General features: G+C 44.9%; 1 protein-coding gene across 1 annotated transcript in view; it reads left to right on the top strand.

Moving 5' to 3' along the window:
• The window catches only part of prkci (protein kinase C, iota), a 33,277-nt gene extending 9,291 nt beyond the window's left edge, over window positions 1–23,986 (top strand). The window contains exons 2-18 of the mRNA XM_083653399.1: window positions 806–927; window positions 4,323–4,412; window positions 7,132–7,182; window positions 7,692–7,777; window positions 8,427–8,564; window positions 10,030–10,084; window positions 11,188–11,243; window positions 12,312–12,488; window positions 13,241–13,338; window positions 13,739–13,825; window positions 13,974–14,109; window positions 14,223–14,310; window positions 15,530–15,655; window positions 16,178–16,257; window positions 16,564–16,653; window positions 21,867–21,982; window positions 22,086–23,986. Of these exons, the coding sequence (XP_083509525.1) occupies window positions 806–927; window positions 4,323–4,412; window positions 7,132–7,182; window positions 7,692–7,777; window positions 8,427–8,564; window positions 10,030–10,084; window positions 11,188–11,243; window positions 12,312–12,488; window positions 13,241–13,338; window positions 13,739–13,825; window positions 13,974–14,109; window positions 14,223–14,310; window positions 15,530–15,655; window positions 16,178–16,257; window positions 16,564–16,653; window positions 21,867–21,982; window positions 22,086–22,173 (1,684 nt within the window). The 3' untranslated portion in view covers window positions 22,174–23,986. The remainder of the gene's footprint in view (window positions 1–805; window positions 928–4,322; window positions 4,413–7,131; window positions 7,183–7,691; window positions 7,778–8,426; window positions 8,565–10,029; window positions 10,085–11,187; window positions 11,244–12,311; window positions 12,489–13,240; window positions 13,339–13,738; window positions 13,826–13,973; window positions 14,110–14,222; window positions 14,311–15,529; window positions 15,656–16,177; window positions 16,258–16,563; window positions 16,654–21,866; window positions 21,983–22,085) is intronic.
• Window positions 23,987–24,936: the final 950 nt, after the last annotated feature.

Genomic DNA, 24,936 nt, shown 5'->3' with positions numbered 1-24,936 from the left:
AATACATTACAAGCACTACTACTTTGCCTGTGATTCATTCTCTTTTAGTTTCTCTCTTTCTCGCTCTTGTTTCCGATGTGTCTGTCTCACACACCCACGATCGTGCTGCGATCCAGATGAATGTACACTGTGACAGAGTGAGAAACGGTGAGTCACACAGCGGCGTGTGTGAATAGGCTGCTCTCGCCTCTCTCTCGCCCTTGAAAGTCAGGCTTTCTCCACATTTTCTTTTGTTTTGATTGCGTCAGAGAGGGAGAGGAGAGAGAGACATACAGACGGGGCGAGAGAGGGGCAGGAATGAGTAGAGAAAGTGATTTAATTTGATGAATGTGGTTTGTTTATAGTATCTAATTGGTATTTTGGGGGGTGTTAACTGTTTTTGTAGGTTTTAATATTGCCTTGATTTCAATTTCAGTATGTCAAATTCATTACTGGGTTGTTATTAAAACACTTTTTTCCAATCATCAGTAATGCTCAGTTGATGAACCCAATTAAAATGACCATAAACTATTAAAAAAAAAATCATTCAAAGAATCAAACATTTGAAGGGTTTTCTATTCACCTTATGTAGAAGAGAGTAGACCGTCTGGCTTGAGAGAGACAGGAAGTGTAAACACAATCAGAAATGATTGTTTTGTCACTGTTGACACTTCCTGCTTCCAGTGAGTCACTAGCTTTGACCAGAGACGACCTCTGCTTTGAGCAGCCGGCGGGTCAAGTGGGCGGGGCTACATAAAGTGAATACTTTTTGATACTTTGTTTTTGCTCCAAACTGAATTAGCAAACGCCTTTGTCTCCTCTGCAGGGACATCATGATCACCCATTTCGAGCCGTCCATCTCGTTCGAGGGCCTGTACGGGGAGGTGAAGGACATGTGCTCCATGGACAACGACCAGCTCTTCACCATGAAGTGGATCGACGAGGAAGGTTCGCCTCTCCCTCTTCTCTCCCCTCTCTCCATCCTTCAGTCTGCTTTATGCTCACCATGCCGTGAAGGGCGCGGGGGTGGAGCGAGGGCCGGGCGCGTCAAATGACGTAAATTTGTTGGGCGTGGTTATTTCGCTACCTCCGTTGGGCGCCCGCCGTGTGCCTGATTTTTTTTTTTCACAGCGCGACCTCCGGACGGCCTCTCTCCAAACATGTCCGCTTTCAAGCCACTGAGCCCTGAACACTGAGCTGTGTTTTCACCACATTTCTTGACCCATGTGGTAGGCTATAAACTTTGATTTGCAACTGTTCGTTTTTAGTCATTTCACCAAGTAAATGTGTTGTGTTGAGAGCATTATTGAGAGAGATTAAAAGCAGCACAGAGTAGGCAATCAGGGCTAAGAACTAAAACGGCTTTCAGTAAAAACAAGTTTGGTGATTCATTCATGTGCTGATGTACGGTCGTTTGAGAGTGAAAGCGCACTCAGTACTGCACATAATAGCATTTCATTGCGACTTTTCACGGGCTGGTCTCACTATTACCATTGTACAATACATGCTGATCACTTGGCTGATCACTTCTGAGTATAATAGCACCTGCCCCAGCGCGACGTCCGCACGGAGACTCGCGGAGCTCCACCCCCACGGAGCTTGCTCGAGTATAATGAGCCCTTTATCTGTCCTTCCCTCGCTCGCCCACCAATCAATCAGGAGGAAGGTTAGGAGGAGGGTCTTTCAAAAAAATAACCTTAATTCAACCAACGGTTTTAAGGCACTTCGCAGAACCCAACCACGGACGTGGAGGCGAAGAACCACCCCACGTGAAGCGGAGGGTGGTTCTTCGCCTCCACGTCCGTTTAACGCGCACCTACTCATTGATTATCCCTTACGTAGAGTACATCAATATTATAATGACAATAACCATTAGCAGCCCTACCAGCCACTGACGAAATTTGCCAGCATCCAGTTGTTGGCTGGTGTTAATTCCCCACCACACACACACATGAACACACGCTGCCTTTGCCACTTGACTCTAAGGCTGTTTCTGCTCCCGTCAGTCAGGAAAAGTGCATGCCCCGCCCCCCAACCCCCCCACCCCCCCTCCCCCCCGCCCCCCCCCCCCCTCCCCACATTGGTTGTTGTCAGCCAGTTAGTCAGGCAGCAGTAATAGTGTCATAGCAAAGATGGAGCCGTCAGGTCGCTGTGCTCAGCAGAAGGTCATGCTGCCAAAAGTCATTAGTGTCACATCAGCCGCCCACATACCTCCAGGTGTCATTAGCCTGTCTTACCAAGAAACACCGCTTGATGCTCATAATGAACTACTGCAGCTCTTCACCACCCTTTTCACTAATGGCCCACTTGAATAGCTCATCTGACCGTAAACTAACAATGGAGAAATGCATTCTCATATATAATAATCATCATAATAATAATTGCACCCCCCCCCCCACGAAAATCATAATTATTTGCTAATGATTTGGCGGCCCACTTGCAATACCTTTCGCAGCCCACCAGTTGGGAATGGCGGAACTACTCTATTCACTGGTTGTTGGTCGCTGTCTCTGCTACAGCCCAACTGCCAAAAACCTAAAGGACTGAAAGATATTGATAAAAAAAATTCAAATTGCTATTATTTGACAGAATATTGTGATTGTGATTTAAACTGTGATTCATATCTCTCTATGACAAGTTTTTCTTGTCATATTTTGTTGGCTACATCATGTTACTGCAAACTTTGCCCGTTTTTTCCTCTGACGTGACGGCTCTCGCAGTCCAGAGTCCATCCATTACTTCCTTATCAACCTTTGATGTTCGTCATATCAGTTGTAAAATATATGATGTCATGTGCCTCATAGTCATAGTTTCTGTTATGGTTTAGGTTTTCCATCATGATTAGCTATATCACTACCAAGAATAGTCAATGGCTTCACTGTTTTTGACTCTCTCCTTCCATGTGACGCCTAACTTGACTCATCTCATCTATTACTGATACAGAACTAATTAGATAAGCATCTGAGTTTTATTGTAATTAGATGAACCACCAAAACGGAAAATATTGAAAAGTCAATATTGACTACAACCTTCTCCAAAGCACACAATCTCATTCTTTCTCTCTGTCACTCACTCAACTCACACTCACGCATGCACGCACTCACTCACTCACTCGCACACACACACACACACTCACTCGCTCGCACGCACGCACGCACACACTCACTCACTCACTCACTCACTCACACACACACACACACACACACACACACACAGACAGACAGACACTAACTAGGTCACTAACCTGTGACCTGTGCTGTCCTCACTAACCTGTGACCTGTGCTGTCCTCACTAACCTGTGACCTGTGCTGTCCTCATTAACCTGTGTCCTGTGCTGTCCTCATTAACCTGTGTCCTGTGCTGTCCTCACTAACCTGTGACCTGTGCTGTCCTCACTAACCTGTGACCTGTGCTGTCCTCACTAACCTGTGACCTGTGCTGTCCTCATTAACCTGTGTCCTGTGCTGTCCTCATTAACCTGTGTCCTGTGCTGTCCTCACTGACCTGTGTCCTGTGCTGTCCTCACTGACCTGTGTCCTGTGCTGTCCTCACTAACCTGTGACCTGTGCTGTCCTCACTAACCTGTGACCTGTGCTGTCCTCATTAACCTGTGTCCTGTGCTGTCCTCACTGACCTGTGTCCTGTGCTGTCCTCACTGACCTGTGTCCTGTGCTGTCCTCATTAACCTGTGTCCTGTGCTGTCCTCATTAACCTGTGTCCTGTGCTGTCCTCACTGACCTGTGTCCTGTGCTGTCCTCATTAACCTGTGTCCTGTGCTGTCCTCACTGACCTGTGTCCTGTGCTGTCCTCATTAACCTGTGTCCTGTGCTGTCCTCACTGACCTGTGTCCTGTGCTGTCCTCACTAACCTGTGTCCTGTGCTGTCCTCACTGACCTGTGTCCTGTGCTGTCCTCATTAACCTGTGTCCTGTGCTGTCCTCATTAACCTGTGTCCTGTGCTGTCCTCACTGACCTGTGTCCTGTGCTGTCCTCACTAACCTGTGACCTGTGCTGTCCTCACTAACCTGTGTCCTGTGCTGTCCTCACTAACATGTGTCCTGTGCTGTCCTCACTAACCTGTGTCCTGTGCTGTCCTCACTAACATGTGTCCTGTGCTGTCCTCACTAACATGTGTCCTGTGCTGTCCTCACTAACCTGTGTCCTGTGCTGTCCTCACTAACATGTGTCCTGTGCTGTCCTCACTAACCTGTGACCTGTGCTGTCCTCACTAACATGTGACCTGTGCTGTCCTCACTAACCTGTCACCTGTGTGCTGTCCTCACTAACCTGTGTCCTGTGACCCGTGCTGTCCTCACTAACCTGTCACCTGTGTCCTGCTGTCAGGTGACCCCTGCACCGTGTCGTCCCAGCTGGAGCTGGAGGAGGCCCTGCGTCTCTACGAACTCAACAAAGACTCGGAGCTCATCATCCACGGTGAGCCTGGCTGCATCTCCCACAGGCGGCATACGCAACCTAACAAATACCATTTCAGGGGTCCACACACCACAGTAAGGGTCGGCGTTGACTTGGTCAGAAGCCTGAGTGAGCTGGCAGTGGTTCAGAAGCCTGCTATCTTTGCCTCTCTGCTCTGCCACTGGCCCACTCAAAGTTCATTTAGTGTGGATGGATGCCAGCACTTTAAATCCATCACATCCAAATGGAGTTGCCATCGAATTGTAGTTTTCGAGGACTGTCGATGCTGAGTTGCAACCAATGTCTGCAATCCTCCAGCTGTGATCCTTGGAGAACGTTTTGCCTCTTAAACCATTCTCCTCACTGTACGTGGGCGTGAAATACACCAACATACTCTTCAAGGCAGCTTCACCACAGCTCCAGTTGCTTGCTTCTTAATTATTGACCTTTTTTCCAGTCATGTAGCTATTTATTTAGATTACCATGACCTGATTTATCAAGCTCCACAATCTTTAGTTGCATTTAATCTGTGTGTTCTCCACTCATCCGTATGGTGATGGATGACTAAAGCAGTTTATCCTCCTGTGTCACTTCATATTTATACTGGAGTGAAACAGGAAGTCATAAATGACCACTTAAGACTTCTCAGTGATTCAGATGAAAAAAAAAACTATATATATATATATATATATATATATATATATATATATATATATATATATATATATATATATGAGAGTATAGTTCTCTTAGAATGTGTTCATAGTCATACAGTAAGAATTTCTTGGTGTGCAATAATTGTGACACACATTTGATTTTTTTTTTTACAATTTCACATAAATTCGAGGGTAGATTTGTCTAATATCTTATGTGCAAGACATCACGTTGATTAACAACAATGACATTTGTCCATCTATAGCCTTTATACTCATCCTTACTAAGCTTATTGGCTCATTAAAGATAAGTAAAGAGCCAATAATCTCAATATCTCAGCACCCCTGTTTGTTATTTCACTTCCCTGACAAAAATGCACAGCAGTAGATAGCCTATTTTGATTTGGTTCAGCATCAATCTGAAAGTCTGTGGGGTTTGGTGAGGATGTGTTGTATATGTGTGTATGTGTGTGTGTGTTGTATATATGTGTGTATGCTGCTAGCTAGTCTGTCATTTGTGTTGCGGCCTGCAGAAACCCTTCACATGACGCTGCTGCACATTGTTGGCAATGAGCCAAAGAAGGTTGAACATGAGTTTTGCAGCAGGTATTTTGAGTGATTTGCTTACTTTCATCTCCATATTACATCATGGTGAATAATTATTTTCATAAAACAAAAGGGAAAGTATTTATTTTCATGGTTTTGGTAGAATGCCACTGTAGAAAATACATTATGGAATGTTTAAAGCCATTTTTCTCATGTTTTATTTTTCGACACATATATTATTAGTTATATATATATATATAGGGGTGCGCTTCTAATTTAAGGAAATGTCAAAAAATGAAAATGTCAAATTCCCACCATGTGAAGGGTTTTTTGCAGACCAAAACTATTTTGCAGATAGTTTGTGCATCCACATTGCTGTGGACTCTGTCTCACGTGGGGAAGTGGAGAGGAGTCTGCTACCTTCTGTCCACAGGCCAGCAGATATGCACAACAAAGCAGCGTCAAAACATCTGCTTAATGCAGCGCTGACCTGTGAAAGAACATTACTTCCGCTGTCGACGTCTCGCCTTGGGCCCTGGAGCTAGTTTGTGTCCCCCCGTGTCAGCTTAGCCTACTTCTCTTTGACAAAGACTTGTCTAACTTCACCAGCCCAGATGTCTCTGGGCTGACTAAGGCCTGGAGAGCGGGGGTTGTTGTATGCAGTCTTTATATATATATATATTAAGGAACATTTGATTGGCAGGCCATGCATGCGTGTGTTGAAGTGTGTAACCCGAGGTAGCGGCGGTGGGGGGCTGTGTGGTTAATGTAGTTTAATCAAACCAGGGGTCAGAGGTCAAGAGTACAGTGGATGCCAGCGCGACAGCGGAGGATGAATAAGGGGAGGGCGGGGGGAGCAGCTCTGCCGTGGGGGGTCGCCAGGTCTGCTCGTTAACAAGCTCATCGGCTGTAGCCCACGCCTCACCTCTGACTCACACTGCCCTCGGTCTCTCTCTCTCTCTCTCTAAACACACACACACACACACACACACACACACACAGTCTATTTCTGCTTCCGCCTGCATCTTTAAAATTCGGTCTTTGCGAGCCTCTCCCGTCTGTAGTCACAGTACACACACACACACACACACACACACACAGCCTCTCCCGTCTGTAGTCACAGCACACACACACACACACACACACACACACACACACACACAGCCTCTCCCGTCTGTAGTCACAGCACACACACACACACACACACACACACACACACACACAGCCTCTCCCGTCTGTAGTCACAGCACACACACACACACACACACACACACACACACACACACAGCCTCTCCGTCTGGAGTCACAGTACGAGTACACACATACGCACACTTGCACCCATCATGAAAACATGAGCGAAATTCATCATGAATTGCTCGAGGCGACAGGTTTGCTACCGGTATTTATAATTGCCCCCATGATTAGAGGAAGTAAAATATATCCACCAACAGCACACAAACAACCTCAGACGTCACACTTGCTTGCCTTCATGGAAATGGAGACTTGCTCCATGTTAACGGTGTCTCTTCTCTTCTTCTCAGTGTTCCCATGCATACCAGAGAAACCAGGCATGCCGTGTCCAGGAGAGGACAGTGAGTTTCCCCTTCTCTTATTTCCTAATTTGTCAATTCACTGATGTGTCCCGCAGGAACCTCACATCCACATTGACATTTCACATTTGTGGCGTGACGTCATCGAGCTGAGGCTCTTATCCAGAGGGAGTTACCATGTTAGCATGTTATGGGTTCAGTGCCTTGCTCAAGGACACATCAACAAAACAAAACATGCGGCTCTTGATGGACACATTGGCTGGTGCTATTTGGATTTGGAAGATTTTTTTTTTTTTTTTTTGCAGATTTCCCCCACAATAATGCCTATATATTTTGACATTTTGCACGGCTTTGCCAATTCTTTAACTTCGTACTCGGATCAATGAAATGTTTTCCTGATGTGGGAGACAATGCCAGTTGTCAGTTCTAGGGAAAAATAATAATATTGAGGTTTCTACAGGACACCAGTATTATATAAAATGTCATCCTACACACACACACACACACACACAGGCAAAACATCAGTCAGTCGTCCTGTCCTCCCTCCACAGAGTCAATATACCGGCGTGGAGCCAGGCGCTGGAGGAAGCTCTACTATGCCAGCGGCCACGCCTTCCAGGCCAAGCGCTTCAACAGGGTGAGCCTGACACATGCAATCTCCTTTCACACTGTTTTACACCACCTACTTCCTAACTGGGATTTTATTTTTCTTACATGTTGTGAACAACCAACGGTTAAACAGACTAACCCAATGCAGCTTATGTTGATGATGTTGGTCATTTTTGAACACATCGGCATTGGTCCGATGTTGCAATGTTAATATCGGTTATCGGTATCAGCAAAAACTTTCACATTGATGGGAAAAAAATTGGATAAATCTATGATTTATGGGCTTTTCCAAATGTTTTGGAAATAAAGAAATCCATGACTTTTTCAAATTCACAGTGTTCACATGTGATTTTCAGTATGTACACAATTTGATTATCATACAAATGTGTTTTTTTATACAGATCATATCGACATCTGTAAATATCGGTTATCGGCAATAAGAGCAATGTTAATATCGGTTATCGGTATTGGCCAACATTTTCATATCGGTGCATCCCTAGTCATTTGTCTTTGTATGGATTGAGCAAGAGTTATGATGGTGACACGGAAGGACGACTGGTGGGATTTGATTCTAGGCAATCTGGTGTCCATGATGCTACAGAGGCCGTCTCATCTCTGGGAACACAATGTATGCTTGTTTGTGATGCTGTGTTTTCTCTGTCCACCATCTTGAGCAGCGGGCCCACTGTGCCATCTGTACAGACCGTATCTGGGGCCTGGGAAGGCAAGGCTACAAATGCATCAACTGCAAACTGCTGGTCCACAAGAAGTGTCACAAACTGGTCACAGTGGAGTGCGGGAGACAGATGATACAGGTGAGCACTATGAGGCTGCGAGGACTGTCATGATGGCAATGTGAACTGCTATACTGGTCCTCATACGCTTGTAGGTCTTTATAGGCATGCCGGTCCTCATACACTGTAGGTCTTTATAGGCATGCCAGTCCTCATACGCTTGTAGGTCTTTATAGGCATGCCAGTCCTCATACACTGTAGGTCTTTATAGGCATGCCGGTCCTCATACGCTTGTAGGTCTTTATAGGCATGCCGGTCCTCATACACTGTAGGTCTTTATAGGCATGCCGGTCCTCATACGCTTGTAGGTCTTTATAGACATGCCGGTCCTCATACACTGTAGGTCTTTATAGGCATGCCGGTCCTCATACACTGTAGGTCTTTATAGGCATGCCGGTCCTCATACACTGTAGGTCTTTATAGGCATGCCGGTCTTCATACACTGTAGGTCTTTATAGGCATGCCGGTCCTCATACACTGTAGGTCTTTATAGACATGCCGGTCCTCATACACTGTAGGTCTTTATAGGCATGCCGGTCTTCATACACTGTAGGTCTTTATAGGCATGCCGGTCCTCATACACTGTAGGTCTTTATAGGCATGCCGGTCTTCATACACTGTAGGTCTTTATAGGCATGCCGGTCCTCATACACTGTAGGTCTTTATAGACATGCCGGTCTTCATACACTGTAGGTCTTTATAGGCATGCCGGTCTTCATACACTGTAGGTCTTTATAGGCATGCCGGTCCTCATACACTGTAGGTCTTTATAGGCATGCCGGTCTTCATACACTGTAGGTCTTTATAGACATGCCGGTCTTCATACACTGTAGGTCTTTATAGACATGCCGGTCCTCATACACTGTAGGTCTTTATAGACATGCCGGTCTTCATACACTGTAGGTCTTTATAGGCATGCCGGTCTTCATACACTGTAGGTCTTTATAGGCATGCCGGTCTTCATACACTGTAGGTCTTTATAGGCATGCCGGTCCTCATACACTGTAGGTCTTTATAGGCATGCCGGTCTTCATACACTGTAGGTCTTTATAGGCATGCCGGTCTTCATACACTGTAGGTCTTTATAGGCATGCCGGTCTTCATACACTGTAGGTCTTTATAGGCATGCCGGTCTTCATACACTGTAGGTCTTTATAGACATGCCGGTCTTCATACACTGTAGGTCTTTATAGACATGCCGGTCCTCATACACTGTAGGTCTTTATAGGCATGCCGGTCTTCATACACTGTAGGTCTTTATAGGCATGCCGGTCCTCATACACTGTAGGTCTTTATAGGCATGCCGGTCCTCATACACTGTAGGTCTTTATAGGCATGCCGGTCCTCATACACTGTAGGTCTTTATAGGCATGCCGGTCTTCATACACTGTAGGTCTTTATAGGCATGCCGGTCTTCATACACTGTAGGTCTTTATAGGCATACAGTATGCTGTTTGTCATTATTGGTGTACCCGTTGTTTCCCAGGAACCTATCATGCCCAGTCCGGGATCTACATCGTTAGAACACCCTGAACAGCCAGGTAACGCACGCACACACGCACACACGCACACACACACACACACACACACACACACACACACACACACACACACACACACACACACACACACACACACACACACACTTCTGAAACTACTTACAAAGGACTCTGGAACTCACATAATAGCATTGGCTGTCCATCCAGAGCACAAGTTGATCAGCTGCATTTGGGGGTTGCTTACAACACCAGACTCTAAAGTCCAGTCAGGTGGTGGAGAGGCCGCCTGGAGTGAGAGGGCTTAGGATCCTTGTTGCTGTTGTTAGCCAGGCAGTAGAAACTCTTTTCTATGGATACATGCAGGCTACCTGGGAACAAGTGGGGTTCAGGGATATAGTCTCTCTTTATGCCTGTTTTTAAGTTATTATTCTTCCAGTTTTGCAGTCTGTTGACAGCAGGGAGACATATATGCAAAAATATCAAATTAGCATACCTAAAATCATGACTTGCAGATAAAAACACAAAATAGATGTCTAGACTCGGTTCACTGGTGTTATAAAAATATGTAGCTTACATGAGTCTATGAGCTGGGGAAGCACGTTTTCAACCCCCTCTCTGTATTTGTATAAAGAAGAACTGTGCTATATTTTAATTTTACATATTCATATTCAGAAAAAGAATGGACACCCGCACACTGTCTTCACTTGCGCAAAAAAAATCAATTTTTGACCAAGTGAAGACAGTGTGCGGGTGTCCATTTTTTTTCTCAGTGATTCTACTCCACCTACGCACCTGCCACAAGACTTCTCGGGTGTGCAAGAGACTTTGGTTGAACATATTCATATATTCAACTTCAAATTGAACTCCATATTCCTTTATTTTGATAATGGTACACGAGGACTGATCTAAAAGAGGTTTTGTCACCGAGCAGCAACGGAATCACTTTGGCAGCGCCAAGCTGTGAACAAAAAGCATGTGACTGTCTCTCACCCGTCTTCCCCACCTCTCTTCTTCTCTCGTCTTTCATCTCCCCCACTCCTTCTGTCTGTCTGTCTCGTCCTCCTCTCCCTCCTTCTGTCTGTCTGTCTGTCTGTCACGTCCTCCTCTCCCTCCTTCTGTCTGTCTGTCACGTCCTCCTCTCTCAGGCCCGCAGAATAAAGACTCCAGAGAAAGCTTGACTTACGACGGAGAAGAGAAAGAGGTGAGAGAGAGAAATCTTTTCTCAGGCTGCTGATCAGTCTGCCATGTCATCTGGAGGGGCTGCGTGGGCACATGCATATGTTAAGTGTCTGCGAGAGTAGAGGCAAATAAGCAGAAGGAGGTGGCCTGCAGTAGCGAGCGTCTCTTTGCCCGCTTGTTCTGCCATCGCGTTGCACGCGGGTCATCCTTCATGCGCCCGCCGCCCTGTGCACGTGTGATATAGGGAGCATGCAGACGTAGGCACCCTCGCAGCGGTGTGACTATTGATTTCCTTTGGTGGAGCTAATAAAGTAACCTTTTATCACAGCTCTTAACACCAACGGCTGATTAACGGCCAGGGCCGCAGTTTGGGATTGGGAGGTGGGGCGGGGGGGGGGGGGGTGAGGCGAGAGCGTTGCAGATGGATAAAGAATGGATTGAGCAGGACACAGAGATAGACAGAGATAAAAGAGAGTAGTCCAAAGGATCTTATCTGCGAGTCCATGTACGACTCTGGGGATGGGGGTTGTCAGGTGAAGAGGGGGTGAGATGGATAGATGGTGGAAAATGGTTTAGTAGAGCGGAGGCTACAGGAGAGAGAGAGGAGAGGAGAGAGGTGTGGGAGAAGGGCGAGAGGAGATGGTGAATGGATGATGGAGTCAGAAGAGAAGTGGCTCTGGAATACAGTGCTCTCATAATCAAATAGAGGCTACATGATGGTGTTTCATGAAGATACCATCCACATCACTGTGATTTATTCACTGAACGTGGTGCCGGGAGCAGTCGAGACCAAATCACCCAGAGGAAATCAGCCCTTTTGCACAAACCAAGTCACCTCTGCTCCAATAACGTGTTGGCCATTTGTCTTGAGAAAAGCCGATGTGACCGTAATGTCAGCGCGCAATAAATTGGCGCAGATTTTGTTTTGTATGTCGTGTGACTTTTGTGCTTTGTCTTTTGTGCGACACACTTTCAGGCGTTCCTCTCACTCTCTCTCCCTCTTTCTCTCTGTCCCTCCCTCTCTCTCTCTCTCTCTCTCTCTGTCCCTCCTTCTCTCTCTCTCCCCCTCTCTCTCTCTCTCTCCCTGCAGGCACGCAGCAGTAGAGACACGGGGAAATCGGCGTCCAGCCTGGGCCTGGCCGACTTCGACCTGCTGCGGGTGATCGGCCGGGGCAGCTACGCCAAGGTGCTGCTGGTGCGGCTGAAGAAGACGGAGCGCATCTACGCCATGAAGGTCGTCAAGAAGGAGCTGGTCAACGACGACGAGGTAAAACCTGTCGCTACGTGACCTGCCATCGGTATCAAAGTTAAAAAAAAATTGGTACTGTGACAATTTAGATTAAGTCTGTGCACAACACCTGTCTATTTAGATATGCCGCATTTGATTAGGGTGAAGGTTAGCTCCTAGTGAAGTCATCAGTCTTCTCTCACTGGCATGTATAATTAATGCAATTAACACAATCTATTGGCGTTGTTATTCATAGCAGAACGAACAGTTGTCTCTCGCGATTGAACATCCATCTTGTGTAGCTTAGCTTGTCTGGGGTGCTTTCGGTTCCACTGACAGACCTCTTCAAATCCATCAGTCTCTCTAAGAAGGTGTGGATAACCATCATGTCATCAAAAATTGATCTCGGCATACACATGTAGCAGCACAGCCAGCGGCAACTGCAGTAGTTAGCCTTGATTAGACGCACTTAGCGTGATGGACAAATTGACAAGTACCTCTCGGTCGATGCCGAAGTGTTCTGCTGTCCCTGCCCTGTCAGTGTGAGCAGCATCCGTGTCCAGACATATTATCGTCCAGCTTCTACTCTCCATCTACTGGCTCAGCTCTTTTCTCCTTCCACCGCTAACCTTATGAGCCAACCTCCGGCTGCGGGAGATGGTCGATCAAGCAATGTGCTTATTCGGCTTTTATAAGTTCAAGGGTATTATGCCAGAATGATCGATGATTGACATTTGTGCGTGTGTGTGTGTGTTTGTGCGCGTGTGCGTATTTGTGTGTTTCGGTTCCAGGACATCGACTGGGTCCAAACAGAAAAGCACGTTTTTGAGCAGGCCTCAAATCATCCCTTCTTGGTCGGCCTCCACTCCTGTTTCCAGACGGAAAGCAGGTGAGAGCGTTCTCCGGTCCTCTCTCTCTCTACGCTCCATGTGGTTCCCCCAGACGTCTGGCAATGTCTGGAAAATGAATATGATTTACAGGCCTTTCAGAGATTTGGCAAAATGTCTGGAAAATTATGTGGAGGGAGGGGCCAACTGCCAAGACACCTGACCACCCTATCATCAGTGCAGTATGGTGCTTTAATTGAAAGTGTGATGCTACACAATGGTGATTTAATGGAATAAGGACATTTATTTCCTCATTTGGCGTTATTTTTTTAGATATGATGGGTTAAGAAAGTTCCAAAAAGCGTATTTACTCTGGTTGTTTCCAAAAGTAGATGGAACCAAGCAAATTCCTGATTGTATAACTTGGGTAAAACTTATGAAAACCTTTGTTCCTTTTCTCAGACTCTTCTTCGTTATTGAATATGTGAACGGTGGCGATCTTATGTTCCACATGCAGAGACAAAGGAAACTTCCGGAAGAACACGCCAGGTAGAGTCAGGCTCTCCTTTCTACTCGCGTCTCATCGTTTGTCTCGCTAAGTCTCAATAAGGATCAAGATGGATGTTATCCAGCTCAGTGTGCCAGCAGTTTGCCCGAGGCCATTCAGAGTAGATTTATTGTCCCTTCTCCTTATCAGATTCTACTCAGCAGAGATCAGTCTGGCGCTCAACTACCTCCACGAGCGGGGAATCATCTACAGAGATCTGAAACTGGACAATGTGCTGCTGGAGTCCGAGGGACACATCAAACTTACAGACTACGGCATGTGCAAGGTGGGTGTTGCATTAAAAATGTAGGCGCTATCACACCGTGCACGGTGCACAAAAGCGCCCAGCACATGTGCTCTCTGCTGATCTTGAGAGCTGATGGTCTTTTTGTATTGCAGGAGGGTTTGAGACCAGGCGATACAACCAGCACTTTCTGTGGTACCCCCAATTACATAGCCCCCGAAATACTGAGAGGAGAAGATTATGGTGAGAATTACAACACACACGCACTTCCTCAAATACCTGTCCGTCCATTGTTTGGTTTATGATATGTACGACATTATAGGGATGATATCTGAGATACGGCTCAGGCATGAGTGTGGATGCTGCAGTGGGGCATCTGTAGATTCTGTACCATCTGAAAAGGTTTCTAAGCTGTATATATACAAAATAAAAAAATAAAAAAGGAATGAGGAAGATTACCGGTAGATACAACTTTGTCATCTCTGTGGAGACATTTGGTCATTGCAGCAGTAAAATAATAGGAATCATCATCAGGGAAAATGACAAATGGATTATCAGCATACTACAAATGGAATAAATATGCAATCAAAAAATATAGGCATGTGTGTGGATTACTAACATAAACTTTTAAACAAACAATTGTTATTTTAAGTTATGTAGTCACACCTGCTTGAAATAGTGCACACATTATGTAAAATGTCACTAATGAACCACAGTTATCATAGCAACCAGTTTGACTATTAATATCTTGTTCAGGTTGCTATAATTCTGGTTGCTAGGCTAAAATTGCCATTTAGATATAATTAATATGTGATGCGTGAGGTTTTTGTACACACATTCATTGTTGATTAGTATAATTCAATTTCTTTTCCCTGCTTTTTCTTGTGTTCTTGCTCACATCCCTGTGCTGTATCCATCTTGCCTATTGCGTAAGGCGGTGGTTCTCAAATGTTTTCATGTCAAGGACCCCGAAAGTGACACAAATTAGACCACAGACAAAAAAGATTTTGTCCCAGGGTCCCTCATCTGATAGGATTCCTACTTTTAAATGTTTTATTACAGAATGTATATCAAACCCATGACCAAAATAGTCGTACATTCTGTCGTCGTGTTACTTATTGATGGAACTATAATGGTGAAAATAGATTATTCCGCTTTTTGCTTGGGACCCCCTGGCACCCCCTCAATTACCCCCAGAGCACCCCCCAATTACCCCCAGAGCACCCCCCAATTACCCCCAGAGCACCCCCCAATTACCCCCAGAGCACCCCCCAATTACCCCCAGAGCACCCCCCAATTACCCCCAGAGCACCCCCCAATTACCCCTAGTGTAATGCGAGTTCCCCCCTTCTTATTGATTTTCTATGCCCCCCCTTTCACCATTAAAGAGATCTTATAGGGAAACACAAATGGAATATGTGTTGTGTGTGTGTGTGTGTGTGTGTGTGTGTGTGTGTGTCAGGCTTCAGTGTGGACTGGTGGGCCCTGGGGGTGCTGATGTTTGAGATGATGGCGGGCCGGTCGCCCTTCGACATCGTGGGAAGCTCCGACAACCCAGACCAGAACACAGAAGACTACCTCTTCCAAGGTAACGCACCAGCTAAGGGGTTAAATCTGGAAGAAAATGCCGCATCGTAGAACATACAACACCTTCGTAATGACACTTTTTCTTAATGACAGCTTCTCGTGCTACCCTGCATACACCATCTGTTATCGGGGGGGGAAATGTGTGAATAAAATGCGTATTTCTGTCTGCACATTTCAGTATAAATATGCTTTGAACATGTCCCAGCGTAGCATCGGTGTAAATGTGTTTTCTTTTAACTGCTATGTAACTGCTGAATGGATGGGAGCTAAAATATCGCCACTCTTGACAGATGTGGTCACGTTTGACACTGCGGTCATGTTTAACACTTGTATAAAAAGCCAGTGGCACTTGAGTGAAAGGTTACTGTATGCATTTCCAATATGGGCATGCCCAGAAGGGATTGAACTCAGAACCGCGGCCGCGTCGGAGCCATTCCCTGTCATTTCAGCCCCCGGGGGACCATCCATCTATTCTGACCCTCTCCTCCTCTTCTGCACCTTCCCCCTCTTCCCCCTCCTGCAGTAATATTGGAAAAACAGATCAGAATCCCGCGCTCGTTGTCGGTCAAAGCCGCCAGCGTCCTCAAGGGATTCCTCAACAAGGTAAGGAGGGGTTCAGACATCGCTAGATCAATCTTTTAAACAGTGTTGGCTCCTTCTGGCCCATGAGACTGACATCGTTATGGCCTCTCAGTTACCATCTATATGCGTCTCTCACTATCTTGTATTATCATCTATCTCCCACAACGTTTCTGTCCAAATTCTCTTTTTTCTTCTCACCTTCTCCACCTCTCCTGCTCTTGCTCTTATCTCCCCGTCTGTCTCTTCCACCACCTTCTCACACCTTGCATTTCCTTCTGTCTCTCACTCTCTCTGCCCTCCCTCCCTCTGGTTGTCTCTCTCCCACAGGAGCCCAAGGAGCGTCTGGGCTGCCACCCTCAGACAGGCTTCGCAGACATCATGGGCCATCCGTTCTTCCGAAATGTCGACTGGGACCTTGTGAGTCATTCGCTTTTATCCTCTCCCTTCTTTCCCTCAGTCTATCTTTTCTCTCTCTCTCTCTCTCCGCCCTTTTTCTTAGCTCGTATTTTGAGTTACCTTGCTTGAGACTTCAATCATGTTCTTTTTTTTCATCATAATTTCAAATGAAGAAAATGAGCAACAGTGCTTATTAGCTGCCAAATGGGTCCAAATCAATCCATATATTGATTTTGCAGAGAAGGAAAAACAGAGAGCAGCTACTAGACAGCAAAAGGTCAAAGCTAAGTGCATCAGGTTGCCCCCTCTCTCTCCTGCCCTGCAGGCATAGACGCTCTGTCAAAACTGAGGGTTATTAGCAGTGGGATGAGACTCGTGTCCCTGTGGCCGGCAGGCAGACAGAGACAGGATAGGGAAAAAAACAGGACCAACAGATTGCATACAGACAGAGGAAAGAGGGACAGACAGACAGGAAATCAGCTAGACAGATCACAGACAGACGAGACAGAGATAGACAGGCAGAGCCACAAAGACAGGCGAGCATTTAAAGCTGAGGCTTCGGCTTCCAGAAGCACATTACCCATTCATTTCCCCCACAGGGGATTTGATTATCAGCTATAACGCTTACTCGCTTACTGCCAGCGATCACATTATAAAACGACTATTTATATTCCTGCAGAACCCATCCGTCAATCTGATTTCAACTTTGTTGTTAAGGAGTCGTGGTGTTCCTCGAGAAATGCTATACAACCTAACGAGCTTTAGGGAGTTCCCGTGAATCTGAGAGATCGCTGTTACCATGGAAACGTTACCTGCTCCAGTGTTGCGTGTGGTTTGTAGTCTGTAGTCTGAGTCTACTGAAAATTGCAAATGTTTAAATACAGGGTTTGTACAAAATCTTGAAAGTTTGGAAAAATTAGGAATATGCTTGAATTTGAATATACTCCTCGAAAAAACTTGATTTTCAACATAATCGGGTGTTTCATCTACACAATCAGTCATGTAAACCAAAAATCTTGTAATATTTTAAATTAAACGATCCCGTCATCATATTTGTTGTCTCATAACGTCTCACACAAGATGCAGACCGGACTGGAGATAGATTAACTGACTTGCGCCGAAACGAAAAGGGGGCATTTTTCCGCTCTGCTTCACTCCGCGACACATCATGAGGGTGACCACTATCTGCTCTCACAATGCGGGTGCATCCTCTGACGGAAATTATAGCAAGCATAAAATAATCATGATAAGAAACAACAACATACAATCTAAGTTAATATGAACAGCTCATAAAGTGTAAATATACATTGATTGCTGTAGGTATAAAGGAATACTACTATGAATTTTATTTTCCCCAATTGCATTTGTAGTAGCCTACCAATTTAGATGTGATAATAAAGGTTTCCAGAGTCTTGAAATTTTTGGTTTGGGTACCTTGAAAGTGGTTGAATTTGACTATTAAAAAGCTGTACGAACCCTGTTAAATAGTTAATTTAATCTATTTTCTCTTTTTTTTTTTATATATAACTTTGGTGTTTGGGTCTAATATACGGTTGTACTGTTTATGCTTTTGGATCTGTGTGAGTTTTGTTATTGTTAATGTGGAGCAGGGCGTTGCTGGAAAAGAGCATCTGTGCTCAGCCAGCCTTCCCTGGGTAAATAAAGGTTTAATAAAATAAATACATTCCTGTATCAGTGAGACTCCACCATAGTTTAGCTTGTCAAATATGATGTATGTTTTTTTATGAAGATGTGTGTGCAGAGGAAAGCAGTAATCAGCATTCCCTCTTTAAAAAAAATATTTTGTAAAAAAAAAAAAAGCATGCAGGTTTTATTTAATCGCTTGTCAAGCTCATGATTAACTGGTTGCCGGCTCAAAGCTTAAAACTGCTTTATATCAGGATGTAAAGAAATGTCTGGGAATGGGAACTTACTTCTGGGAACTTGGGACACAGATAAAGCAGGACAGCCAGGCATGTTTCAGCTCTTTTGACGGGCAGATGAGCGAACCAATTGTACAGACAGACATGCACTGAGGGATGGACGACGGCACAAACTAGGGTTGTCAAAAGTATTGATAGTATCGAAAAGTATCAATACTGAAAAGTGTAATCTGATACAATACTAATTTGCAACAGGTATCAATAGTATCGATAAGTATCAATACAAAAAATTTGAAATGGATACAATACTCACAATACAGTTTCAATACCATCAGGGCTTTCTTTGAATGAAAAATCACACATTTTTTCCCTCCCTATCATTGGTGGGTATCTGTTGCTTCAACAAGCTAAACGTGTTCTGATGGCTAGAGCAGGGCTAATCTGCTGACTAAATTCAAGGTTGTATCAGGCCTAGATTATGGAGAAGTGTGCATCTGTCCGTCCATCTGTCTAACTTTATTTTTATGCCTCTTGATGTGTCGTCATCCCCCCCTTCCCGTGGTATCGAAAATGGTATCGAGTATCGATATTTTCCTGGGTATCGGTATCGAGGTAGAAATTCTAGTATCGTGACATCCCTACTTACAGACAGACATCCACAGAGGGACGGATGACAGCACAAACTGACAGACAGACAGACATGTACAGATGGACAACAGCACAAACTTGCAGACAGACAGACAGACAGACAGACAGACATGTACAGATGGACAACAGCACAAACTTGCAGACAGACAGACAGACAGACATGTACAGATGGACAACAGCACAAACTTGCAGACAGACAGACAGACATGCACAGATGGACCTACAACATAAACTTGCTGACAGACAGACAGACAGGAAGAGGGAGGGCAGCTCACATGGGATCACCATGACCTCTTTTTCCCTGTTTGGTCTGGGCTGCAGGGACCCAGCAGTCGGTCAGACTGTCTGGAGGGATCAGCTTACATCCCCCCCCCCCCCCCCCCCCCCCCACACACACACACACACACACACACAAACCTGCAAGCCTGACCCGCAATGCACCTGTCTGCCTGCAGGGGGAGCAGCTGCCGGCTCACAGACCAAAGTGCTCCTGTAATGGAAAAGTGGGACAGAAGTTGAGGCACAGAAAGTATTGAATACTATAAGAATGGTAGCGATATTGGCTAGAAGTACAAGTACCTCATCAAGGTTTTAGTGTTTCTTTTGAATTGTCTTCATACTAGATGGAAACATTTTACACTTTTAGCCTGTACAGAGTGTGTTGTTAGCCTGTACAGAGTGTGTTGTTAGCCTGTACAGAGTGTGTTGTTAGCCTGTACAGAGTGTGTTGTTAGCCTGTACAGAGTGTGTTGTTAGCCTGTACAGAGTGTGTTGTTAGCCTGTACAGAGTGTGTTGTTAGCCTGTACAGAGTGTGTTGTTAGCCTGTACAGAGTGTGTTGTTAGCCTGTACAGAGTGTGTTGTTAGCCTGTACAGAGTGTGTTGTTAGCCTGTACAGAGTGTGTTGTTAGCCTGTACAGAGTGTGTTGTTAGCCTGTACAGAGTGTGTTGTTAGCCTGTACAGAGTGTGTTGTTAGCCTGTACAGAGTGTGTTGTTAGCCTGTACAGAGTGTGTTGTTAGCCTGTACAGAGTGTGTTGTTAGCCTGTACAGAGTGTGTTGTTAGCCTGTACAGAGTGTGTTGTTAGCCTGTATAGAGTGTGTTGTTAGCCTGTACAGAGTGTGTTGTTAGCCTGTACAGAGTGTGTTGTTAGCCTGTACAGAGTGTGTTGTTAGCCTGTACAGAGTGTGTTGTTAGCCTGTACAGAGTGTGTTGTTAGCCTGTACAGAGTGTGTTGTTAGCCTGTACAGAGTGTGTTGTTAGCCTGTACAGAGTGTGTTGTTAGCCTGTACAGAGTGTGTTGTTAGCCTGTACAGAGTGTGTTGTTAGCCTGTACAGAGTGTGTTGTTAGCCTGTACAGAGTGTGTTGTTAGCCTGTACAGAGTGTGTTGTTAGCCTGTACAGAGTGTGTTGTTAGCCTGTACAGAGTGTGTTGTTAGCCTGTACAGAGTGTGTTGTTAGCCTGTACAGAGTGTGTTGTTAGCCTGTACAGAGTGTGTTGTTAGCCTGTACAGAGTGTGTTGTTAGCCTGTACAGAGTGTGTTGTTAGCCTGTACAGAGTGTGTTGTTAGCCTGTACAGAGTGTGTTGTTAGCCTGTACAGAGTGTGTTGTTAGCCTGTACAGAGTGTGTTGTTCACTCATTTAGGGTTTTTATTGTTTTGCTTTTTTAATACAGTAGGAAAGTAGAGGGGACAGTCCATGAGAGATGGACAAATTGCCATCTCTCCTTCATGCCTCTAGTTTGTTTGAAACTACATGTGGGGATATACAGTACAAGGCTCCAAGCCCCGATCATCATCAATAATACAAATTACAAATTCAAAGTGTATCCATGTGAAGAAGAAAAAAGTGTTGTGTCTCAGTGGTTTAAGGCGCATACAGTACGTCCACGTCCTGGGATGGACTCTGGCCCAGGACCTTTTTTTCCCACATGGCATCATCCTCTTGCTCCCTGTCTTTCCCTTCTCTACTCTCTTACTGTGCTGTCTGATAATGGGTTTTTCTCCCCACTTGTGCTTGGTCAATTCCCTCTGCTGTCCCGGTCGTTGCTCCACCCCCTCTGCCGATCTGGGGAGAGCCAAGGGTTGGCGGTTCGATCCCCGCTCCCTCCCAGCTGCTGTCGCTGTGTCCCTGGGCAAGACACTTAACCCTCCTTGCTCCCGATGGTGTGTAGGCACCCTGCGTGGCAGCCTGCCGCCATCGGTGTATGAATGGGTGAATGTAGACTACCTACTGATTGTAAAGCGCTTTGGATAAAAGCACTATATAAATGCAGGCCATTTACCATTTACCATTTAGCCATAGACTAGCACATGCTTCCACCGATAACACATGCGCAGTAGTCGCCAGCCACTTATTTTCACCTGACAGCGAGAGGTTTCACCCGCAGGGCGTAGCGCGTGGGAGGATCACGGTATTCCTTCCAAGTTCCCCTCCACCCCTAACGGGTGCCCCGACCGACCAGAGGAGGCACTAGTGCAGTGACCAAGAGATATATACCCCTAATCCGGCTCCCCACCCGCAGACATGGCCGATTGTGCCTGTACGGACTCCCGATCAAGCCGGAGCTAACACAGGGGCTTGAACATGCGACCTTCATAGGCAGGGAATCTACCGCTGCACTACCTGGATGCCCCCCCCCCCCCCCTCCCTCCCTCCAATCTTGTATTGTGTTCATTGCTGATGCCCGTGCTGCCATTTCAGATGGAGCAGAAGCAGGTCGTCCCTCCATTCAAGCCCAACATCTCAGGGGAGTTCGGACTGGACAACTTCGACGCCCAGTTCACCAACGAGCCCATCCAGCTCACGCCCGATGACGAGTGAGTGTCCAATTCGTTTGCGCGCTTTAGCCGTCGTCAAATGATTTCCATAAAGTGCATAACTTCCCATTTTCTGACCAATATCCTTTTTTGCTTATTTCAGCGACGTCGTTAAGAAGATCGACCAGTCTGAGTTTGAAGGTTTTGAGTACATCAACCCGCTCCTGATGTCGGCAGAGGAGTGTGTGTGAGGGACACAGGCGTGCACACACACACCCACACACCCCGCACACTCATCAACGCATTAAGTGGCGTGCGTCTCAGTTGTCTTCAGCTGCATGGTTATGAGACAAACCCGACAAACATCAACCTTCTGTTCGAGGGGCCGCACATGCTCAGTAGAACGCTTATTTGCCAAAACCAGTCTCACACTCTGCCATTTATAACCACTTGCCCTTAAGCCTACCTTCTTTCTTAATTATTTTTGTATCATATAAATCTGCACTGATATCAAATCTCCTCATCCCTGTTTATCGATGGCCGACGAGGCTACAAAGTTCTTCCAAGGTTGCTGGACACAGAGGGGCGGGGGGGAACGGGGCGGCGGCTGGGAGACGAACTACGCATCCTTCTCTTCTTCAAGCCGCCCGAAGAGTGATTTTTATTTGTATATATATGAAACTACTATCGAGGATAAATGCTAGACACGGCCTTTTTAGCTCCAAGCCAGATCAGTTGGACTTGCCTGATGACATCATCATCATCATCATCATCGTGAAGTCCACACGGATTAGCTTTGTCGCAGCACCACGACTCTAGAAGAAAGAAGAAACAAAGAAACACAACACTAGCCTTTTAAAAAAAGAAAAAGTTAATCTATATATTTTTTTCCTCGTGTTTTATTTAACGACATAGCGGTCACTATATATGTTGTTCTGAGTGTTAAATGTCCAGCCGGGTTAACGGAACAAGAAAAGGTTTGGTCTCCGTTTGTAGAGATGAACGAAGAAACACACAACAGGTTAGTGTCCCTTCTCCCAGAATGAAGGAACTTTTACAGTAGCAAGCGACAAACCAACACTAATGAGTTGACAAACTCACAAACTGTGAATGAAAGGGTTTACTATGTGGGGAATGGGCTGGAAGAGTAGGACATAATACCGAAGGGTGGAGCACTTGCTAAATTTAGCGGTGCAGACCATCCATAACAATCTACATTCACACAGGACCAAAAAAAAAACCATTTTCAGACAAATGTCTTGCTGGTACGTTTTAGAAGGTACACTATATATAAATAGGAAGATGTGCTGTCCTAAGTCATAGAAATTATATATTCTGATTTTTCTTTGTTCATTTAAAAAAATAATACTATGCCTTTCCGAAACTTGCAGTCTGTTTCCTATGGGTTTTTTTGTTTTTGTTTTTTGTACTTTCTCCATTCCATGTATGTCTTCCATTGTGAATCTAAATACGAAGTGATTGTTGAAAAGAGCGCTCGGTTGGATGTCCAAAGCCCTGGCACAACACAGTTTTGGTCCTTTTGGCTTGAAAGTCGAACTCTTGTGTCTGCTGTACAAAGAATGGGACTCTGCATTTTACCATTTCTTACCCACAGTTAATTTCCTGAATGAGATTTTTGTCAAATCAAACAGCTTTACAATATATATACTATCAAAACTCTGAAGAGCCATTTTCTCACCCCGGACTCTAAATGAACATGAACTGCATGAACTTCCAGACTCTTCTCCAGTCAAAGCTTCATTCTGCTTGGAAAATGTTTATTGGCCCACATGGTGAACAAGCCCATCTGTTACACACATCGTTTTTGCTGTATTGTTACGTTTTATAAATCAGATTTACTGTTGATTTTGTTTCATCACTACATTGATTCCTAATGGTTATTGGGTGAACCCTCTGGAAACACTTATCGGTTGATGAACAAGACTGGCGATGATCTTTATTATCAGTGTGTAAAGAGAAAACACAGATAGTAAAATAAACATTTTATTTCCCTCCTTGTGGTAATAAGTGTTTGCATCGATGTGAGTGTTTGTTACCCATTTTTAACTGTTACAATGAAATATACATGTTTTGTATCTTTTTCATGTAGATTTTCTTCAGAAAACAAAAATGTCTGCTCTTTACCTTAAAATGGTTATTTTATCCATTCAATAAAGAATGGAGGCTCTGTCATTATGAAACCAAGCCTGATATCTTGGAACACAACAGTTCCTGGTAGAGTTCCACTTTTGTCACTGCCAAAGCAGAGGTAACAATCTTACGCAATCTTTTTTCATCATGTGAATCTGTCTTCACAATCTGCCTTACTCATACACATTAGTTTTGTGACCATACAATTAAACTCTTGTGAAATGTAGAGTGATACCAGCAACTTTGGGACATTCACTGCAATTATGTAAGTGAGTACAAACTATAGGAAATTGGAAATTGGTGGCAAAAAATTGCAGTGGTGGAAAGAGTACTACAATGTCCTACTCAAAGAGACTTTGCTGTTATTTTACTTAAGTGGACGTAAAAGAACTGGCATAAAATCTACTTACAAGTAAAAAGTAGCTCATTTAAAATGAGTAAAACTTATGGAGTTGCTTTTTAGCAAAGAGAATATTGTTACATTCCTTAATATCTTCATTGACAGAATAAAATCACCAACAAGATAAGGGATAAGAAATTCCAAAATAAAGTCCTCAAACAGTGAAGCCAGATTACTTATCTCGTCTTCGCTGACTCGTCGTTCACTGTGAATGGCTCTACAACTGGCCAATTAACATTGACCCACTTTCTGTTGTTTATGGAGAGCCACAAAATCTGTCCTCCGTAATGAATGGGATTTAAAATGTCACTAAGCACAAAGCTGCAATGAAAAAAAAAAAAAAAAAAAAATACTTGTAGTTGTGTATAAAACTAAGTAAAACTACTGACTTTTAAAAATACAAAAAAGGCCTACGAGTACACAAAAAAGCAACTCAATTACAATAACATGAGAAAATGTCCCC

The sequence above is a fragment of the Poromitra crassiceps genome, assembly GCF_964638095.1.
Source record: "Poromitra crassiceps genome assembly, chromosome: 17".
Taxonomy (NCBI): domain Eukaryota; kingdom Metazoa; phylum Chordata; class Actinopteri; order Beryciformes; family Melamphaidae; genus Poromitra; species Poromitra crassiceps.
The sequence above is the reverse complement of the archived record's forward strand: the minus strand, read 5'-3'. Positions and strand labels throughout refer to the sequence as shown.